At 46.0% G+C, this 7,420-nt stretch overlaps 1 protein-coding gene across 2 annotated transcripts; it reads left to right on the top strand.

Annotated features, from left to right (window-relative positions):
• Positions 1 to 206: 206 nt before the first annotated feature.
• On the top strand, positions 207 to 6,606 carry CTSV (cathepsin V). 2 transcript variants are annotated; one of them, XM_007969866.3, is made up of 8 exons: positions 207 to 322; positions 1,272 to 1,407; positions 1,708 to 1,830; positions 1,928 to 2,074; positions 2,593 to 2,817; positions 3,679 to 3,844; positions 4,547 to 4,664; positions 6,193 to 6,605. In XM_007969866.3, the coding sequence occupies exons 2-8, from the start codon at positions 1,282 to 1,284 to the stop codon at positions 6,290 to 6,292; spliced, it is 1,005 nt and encodes a 334-aa protein (XP_007968057.3). In that variant the 5' UTR covers positions 207 to 322; positions 1,272 to 1,281; the 3' UTR covers positions 6,293 to 6,605. The 2 variants fall into 2 exon arrangements, with proteins under 2 accessions (XP_007968057.3, XP_007968059.3); XM_007969868.3 differs by lacking the exon at positions 207 to 322 and adding an exon at positions 340 to 452 and having other exon boundaries at positions 6,193 to 6,606.
• The last annotated feature ends 814 nt before the right edge of the window (positions 6,607 to 7,420 follow it).

Raw genomic sequence — 7,420 nt, 5'->3', positions numbered from 1 at the left:
TGAGCCCTTCAGGGAGGCGCCTCCCGCTCCTCCGCGCAGCCCCCGGGGGCCCGGCTCCGCTCCCCGCAGTCCGGGTTCACCGAGGTAGGCGCGCCCAGACCTGAGACAGGTGGGGACCGGGCTGCGTCACGTGCGGGCTCCGAGCGCCCGGGGCCCCGCCCAGTGGCCGGCGCAGCCAATCGCAGCGCGGGCAGGCGGTGGGGGCGGGGAAGGCCGCCTGGAAACTTAAATCCCGAGTCGGGCGCCCCTGCTCCAGAGCCGCGGAGGTGTGTTAGCCCGAGGCTTGTTAGCGAGGGCGCCTGCGCAGCTGCGACGGCTGCTGGTGAGCGCCCCCCGCCAGACCGAGGGGCAGGGCGAAGGGGGACTGGAGGAGGGAACCCAGGGACACTGAGAGGAGGCGGGCGCGACCCCTGAGAGTGAGAGCTGCTGCCCAGCGCTCTGCCAGCCTCGAGGTGGGGGACGGGGGAGGGCGGTTGGGGACCCCCGGGAGGCGCCGGGACCACTGGGAGGGCCCAGGCGGTGCAGGTCGGTCACCCTGCGGGCTGAAGCCGAGCCGGACCGGGCGGCTTCACCCCCGCATCCCGGCTGCGGAGCCCCGGCTCCGTGCGCCGACGCAAACATTCTCGGGGCGCGGCGGGCGCGTGCGGAGGGCGAGAGCAGGCGGCGCGGCCGTGGCCCTGGCCCGCCCGGAGCCCCGGGAGCTGCCTGACCCTGCCCGGGTTTAGGGGAACGAGACGCAGAGACCCAGGTGTGGGACGGCGGAAGTAGTGGGTGCTCTCCTTCCCAGTGTCTCCTGGAAAGGGATTCCACAAAGGTTTTATTCCAAAAGGAGAAGTTGGAAGACATAGCATCTCCTGCTGTGTATCAGCCAAGAAGGTGTGAGGTGGTGTTCCTTGGGGATCCGCTTGCACCTACTTGGGATGGTATGTCTTCATTAGTGACATTTTGCCTGGATGACCTCAGTACAATTGGTGCAAAAGCTGGACCAGCTGTTTCCTAGTTTTCCCCTTAAGCTTCTCACCCGTCAGGTATCTTCACACCCTTCTCATACCCTGAATTATCGCATATGCTGTTTCAACACCTCCAACTCCGCAGGCTGCTTTTCATCTTGATGGGCCCATCAAATACCTCCAGTAGGCCTGTTTCAGCCTGTTCCACAGTCCTTGGGGAAATGCCAGGGAGAATAATTGAAATATTTTTATTCCACCGGGGCTGTAAGATGGCTTTTTAGGATTGGTCTAATCAGATACTCATTTCTTTTCCCTTTCTAGGTTTTGAAACATGAATCTTTCGCTCGTCCTAGCTGCCTTTTGCTTGGGAATAGCCTCCGCTGTTCCAAAATTTGACCAAAATTTGGATACAAAGTGGTACCAGTGGAAGGCAACACATAGACGATTATATGGCGCGGTTGGTAACATCTGAAACTGTCCAGAGGGACTCTATAGAGATGGTCCTTGCTGTTGGGAGTTGATAGCCAGAGAGTAGCTTCTAGAGGCCAGACCTTACCAGGCAATAACCTAACAGCACCCATTATAGATGCAGTATGGGCATATATCTCCATTGTGTTTCTGCTTGGAGAGCAGCTCCCAGAGATGTATCAAGCCATCCCTGGCCATGGTTTCTCTTCATTTCTGCCTGCAAATCGGCTGGGTGAACATGGATTGGGTAAGTAGACATAAAGTCCATCAGCTGTATGTTTGCCTCTAGAGTGAAGAAGGATGGAGGAGAGCAGTGTGGGAAAAGAATATGAAAATGATTGAACTGCACAATGGGGAATACAGCCAAGGGAAACATGGCTTCACAATGGCCATGAATGCTTTTGGTGACATGGTGAGTGTGGCGAGGATTGCTGAACTCTGTGCTGCTTCTCCTCAGTTCTTCACCGAAATAGTCTTGCTTTTAACATTTTATTTACTTCTCCTTGAAGACCAATGAAGAATTCAGGCAGGTGATGGGTTGCTTTCGAAACCAGAAACTCAGGAAGGGGAAACTGTTCCGTGAGCCTCTGTTTCTTGATCTTCCCAAATCTGTGGATTGGAGAAAGAAAGGCTACGTGACGCCAGTGAAGAATCAGGTGAGGCAGCGTCAGATTCAGACCTCCCGTCTCTACTGGAAAGCCAAGAAGGAATTGGTGTCATTGCTGTGGTAGATGGTGGCACAACATATGATGATGGGTTTTTTTGTATTTTGGTTTTTGGTGTGTTTTTTTTTTTTTTTTTTTGAGACAGAGTTTTGCTCTTGTTGCCCAGGCTGGATTGCAATGGCATGGTCTCGGCTCACTGCAACCTCTGCCTCCTGGGTTCAAGCAATTCTGCCTCTGCCTCTGCGTCCTGAGTAGCTGGGATTACAAGTGCTCACCACCATGCCCAGCTAATTTTTGTGTATTTTTGGTAGAGACAGGGTTTCACCATGTTGGCCAGGCTGGTCTCAAACTGCTCTCCTCAAGTGATCTGCCCGCCTCGGCCTCCCAAAGGGTGGTGATGGGTTTTTTGGTTTTTGTTTTTTTAAAAGAATATTCAGATAATTCAAATATATGGGCTACTGTATTTATATTGGTCTTGTACATTGACAGCTTTTTTTCCCCCTTTTTAGAAACAGTGTGGTTCTTGTTGGGCTTTTAGTGCGACTGGTGCTCTTGAAGGACAGATGTTCCGGAAAACTGGGAAACTTGTCTCACTGAGCGAGCAGAATCTGGTGGACTGTTCGCGTCCTCAAGGCAATCAGGGCTGCAATGGTGGCTTCATGAATCGCGCCTTCCAGTATGTCAAGGAGAACGGAGGCCTGGACTCTGAGGAATCCTATCCATATGTAGCAATGGTAAATGGAGCTCCTCGTCATTCGTGCTCTGCTTTTGGAAGGTGAAACCCTTTCAGAGATAACAGATACTTTTTTCAGAATTCACATTTTATATGGTAGAGTCTACATCTGCAAACTGTGAGTATTGTCATTATAAATTATTAGCCTTTGGCCAGGTATGGTGAATCACGCCTGTAATCCCAGCACTTCGGGAGGCCGAGATGGGCGAATCACGAGGTCAGGAGATTGAGACAACTCTGGCTAACATGGTGAAATCCCATCTCTACTAAAAATACAAAAAAAAAATTAGCTGGGCCTGGTGGCGGTCGCCTGTAGTCCCAGCTACTCGGGAGACTGAAGCAGGAGAATGGCGTGAACCCGGGAGGTGGCGTGAACCCGGGAGGTGGCGTGAACCCGGGAGGTGGAGCTTGCAGTGAGCCAAGATCGCACCACTGCACTCCAGCCTCGGTGGCAGAGCGAGACTCTGTCTCAAAAAAAAAAAATTACTAGCCTTTGCACAGTTCTCCGATTAGATGGTCAACAGCTAATGGTTAACATATAAGTAACATTAGATGGTTAACACATAGGTGTTCTTGCTTCTGCATAACATGGAGAGTAAGCAAACCATTCTACATATAATAGAACTTGATCCATTGTGAAAATTTTTTATGGACAGATTGACATAGGGGTTCTCGTTGAAGAAATATCGACTAATTTTTCATTTTTAAATCAATGAATAGCATTTTATTTCATGGGACGATTTATAAGGGTGTTAATTTGGAAATCCTAGGTTGCAAATTGCCGAGTGTTTTGGTTCTAGAACTAATGTTACCCAGGTGGTAGATGGTAGTGATCGAGTCTCTCCCCCTTTAACTTTAAAAGGATGGAATCTGTAAGTACAGACCTGAGAATTCTGTTGCTAATGACACCGGCTTCCAGGTGGTCCCAGCTGGAAAGGAGAAGGCCCTGATGAAAGCAGTGGCAACTGTGGGGCCCATCTCTGTTGCTATGGATGCAGGCCATTCGTCCTTTCAGTTCTACAAATCAGGCAAGTGTCATTTTATTATAGAAATTTAGGCAGAATTGGGAAACATCACCATGATTGATTCTTTGATATGAAGTCCTGCTTTGCAGGAATGTAGTATTTTGAGAGTGTGCATTTAACATGGTGATATTTGCATTTGCCATGAGAAAATGCTTAGTTATGTTACACTTCTCGTAAATGTTTTTAAATGGCTATGTAATTATATAGAGACAACCTAATTTTCCAAACTATTTTCCGGTTATTGGGTCTTTTTTTCTCAAAAGTTTTTTACTACTGTAATTAGTAAAAAACTGTAAAGAACCCAGAACCCCCTTCAAGTTTTTGTTTGTTTATTTTGGTGTTGTTTTAGACTGACATCCTAGGAGTAGAAAGGGATTATGCTAATTGGTATTTGGGATCAGAGATAAGTATCTAAATTACCTTAGCTGTAAACAATAGATTTTATCTATTGGATTTTCTTTTTCTTAGGTAGAAAATATCTTGAACTTTGGTTGAAGTTAGTTGATTTCTAGTGAGTTGAGGTTGACTTTTTTCCTTTATCAGCCATTACTATTTTCTGGTCAGTATTGTTTGGGTCCTTATTTGGCATTTGTTTATGACATTTCACTGAATTTAGAGATGCCTCCCTTATGGAGGGTGGTGGGGTGGGTTACTGTCACATGTCACTTGGAGCTTCTCACCCCAGCATTGATTTCACTCTCCCAGGCATTTATTTTGAACCAGACTGCAGCAGCAAAAACCTGGATCATGGTGTTCTGGTGGTTGGCTACGGCTTTGAAGGAGCAAATTCAGATAACAACAAGTATTGGCTCATCAAAAACAGGTATAAAACTCAAAATTGAAAAGGAAATCTTTGTTTCAAATCAGTATTTGGATACAGGTTCACAAAAGCTCAATTTTGAAATTCCAGAAGTCTTTCTTCTACTTAGAGTGAACACAGAAATACTAAGGTTTGATTAGAAGATTCCGTACCAAGCTTTTTGGAGTTACTGCTATGTATTTGTAATATTTTATTACTAAGTTTTGAAAATTTTTAAATTCTGAAACACATTAGGCCCCAAGGGTTTCAGACGAAGGATTGTGGACCTGTAGGTTTGAGAGCTGATTGCTTTTTTCTGTCTCTAATTTTTCAACAAAGAATAGTAAACAGAAACATCTGCCTTTGCTGGTTCTTTGTTGAGTCTAAAAGATCATCTGGGAGTCCAGTGGTCTGTGTGCATCCTTCTGTTGTCATTGGATGCCTTGTCATCGAATTTCACTCCCTAGCTCTCAGGCTTTGAAGGTTGTGAGAATCCATTTTCTCACAATTAGCATTCTTTAATTGAGATGTGAAATAAGGTAGCGTGTGGAGACACACTGCTGCAGCGGAATTCCAGTTCTGCCTCGGTATTCTTAAAAAGTTAAGGACCCACAAGAATCAATACATTAATTCATTCATTTATTTTTTGAGACAGAGTCTCACTCTGTCACCCAGGCTGGAGTGCAGTGGCGCGATCTCAGCTCACTGCAGCCTCCACCTCCTGGGTTCAAGTGATTCTCTTGCCTCAACCTCCCAAGTAGCTGGGACTACAAGGGTGTGCTACCATACCCAGTTAACTTTTTTTGTATTTTTTAGTAGAGACAGGGTTTCACCATGTAGGCCAGGCTGCTGTCGAACTCCTAACCTCATGTGATCTGCCCACCTCGGCCTCCCAAAGCACTGGGATTACAGACATGAGCCACCATGCCCAGCCAATTTTATTTTGAGATGGAGTCTTGCTCTGTCACTCAGGCAAGAGAACAGTGGTTCAGTCTTGGCTCACTGCAGTCTCCACCTCCCAGGTTCAAGTGATTCTCTTGCCTCAGACTTCCAAGTAGCTGGGGCTACAGGCATATGCCAACACATCGGGCTCATTTTTGTGGGGTTTTGTTTGTTTGTTTTTCTTTTGAGATGGAGTTTTGCTCTTCTTGCCTAGGCTGAAGTGCAGTGGTACAATCTTGGCTCACTGGAACCTCTGTCTCCTGGGTTCAAATGATGATTCTCCTGCCTCAGCCTCCCAAGTAGCTGGGATTACATGCCCAGTTAACTTTTTTTTTTAAGTTTAGTAGAGGCAGGGTTTCACCATGTTGATCAAGCTGGTCTCGAACTCCTGAAACCTCAGGTGATCCACCCTCCTCAGCCTCCCAAAGTGCTGGGATTATAGGCGTGAGCCACCACACCCAGCCTCCAGACATTTATAAATGGATATTAACAGCACTTAGAATAGTGCCTGACACATGGAAAGCACTGTTTAAGTATTAGCTATTATTATTAATGGAGCCAATTTTCCCTTGATTCTTTGTATAAAATGGAAAACCTGCTCCTCTTTCAGCTGGGGTCCAGAATGGGGCTCGAATGGCTATGTAAAAATAGCCAAAGACAAGAACAACCACTGTGGAATCGCCACAGCAGCCAGCTACCCCACTGTGTGAACTGATGGATGGTGAGGAGGAAGGACGTAAGGAAAGCATGTCTGGGGGAATTTTATCTTGAAACTGACCAGATGCTTATTGTGTAAGATAAACCACTTGAATCATTGAGGATCCAAGTTGAGATTTGAATTCTGTGACATTTTTACAAGGGTAAAATGTTACCAGTATTTTAATTACTGTTATACACAGCTTTATGATATCAAAGACTCACTGCTTAATTCTAAGACTTTTGAATTTTCATTTTTTAAAAAGATGTATAAAACAGTTTAAAATAAACTTTAATTCGTATATAAAGGGGGGCCTTTTCTTTTTTTAATGCATTGACTTTTTGTGTAGTCAGGAAATATAATTGAGCTCTGAAATAATAGCTTCATGTGCCAGTGGTATATCAGGAGAAAGATGCTAGCAGAAAGCTGACTTCCTAGCTCTTCTAGTTATAAAAATACAGATTTTTATCAGCTGCCCAGTTACTGTGTGTAACCCAACTCCTGAATCTACCACAATTTGATAAACAATTTGGAAGGACAAACCTAAATTTTTTTTTTTTTTTTTTTTTTTTTTTAATGAGACGAAGTCTCACTCTGTCGCCTAGGCTGGAGTGCAGTGGCATGATCTCAGCTCACTGCAACCTTTGCCTCCCCGGTTTAAGTAATTCTCTGCCTCAGGCTCCCGAGTAGCTGGGATTGCAGGCACGTGCCACCACACCTGGTGTATTTTTAGTAGAGACAAGGTTTCACCATCTTGGCCAGGCTGGTCTTGAACTCCTAACCTCGTGATCCACCCGCCTCAGCCTCCCAAAGTGTTGGGATTACAAGTGTGAGCCACTGCGCCCGGCCTCTAAATTGTTTTAGTAAAGAAGAAAGCAGTTGACTTTTTAGAAAAGTGAATAGGCACAGATTCGTAGGTTTTAGGTAGAAAAGGAGACGTCTTCTTCCTTTGACACATAACCTCAAGATGGTTAGGTTATGTGATAAAAAGTGAAGCTTTTTTTTACTGGAGCCTCTCTCTGAATTGCTGGTGGCCACTTTGCAGTCTGAGGAAGACTCAGGTACAAGTAGGTTACCAAGGCTATTTTGTTTTCATTCCAAGTCTCTGATGACATATTCCCCCTAGCTCTTCTAGAAAAGC

This window comes from Chlorocebus sabaeus, chromosome 12, assembly GCF_047675955.1.
Source record: "Chlorocebus sabaeus isolate Y175 chromosome 12, mChlSab1.0.hap1, whole genome shotgun sequence".
Classification (NCBI taxonomy): Eukaryota; Metazoa; Chordata; class Mammalia; order Primates; family Cercopithecidae; genus Chlorocebus; species Chlorocebus sabaeus.
This window is presented reverse-complemented; position numbering and strand designations above follow the sequence as displayed.

Coding starts and splice junctions, on each gene's coding strand:
- CTSV (XM_007969868.3), top strand. CDS start 1,282: ATGAATCTTTCGCTCGTCCTAGCTGCCTTTTGCTTGGGAATAGCCTCC. Junction 1,408..1,707: donor ATAGACGATTATATGGCGCG/GTTGGTAACATC, acceptor GTTTGCCTCTAG/AGTGAAGAAGGATGGAGGAG. Junction 3,845..4,546: donor CTTTCAGTTCTACAAATCAG/GCAAGTGTCATT, acceptor TCACTCTCCCAG/GCATTTATTTTGAACCAGAC.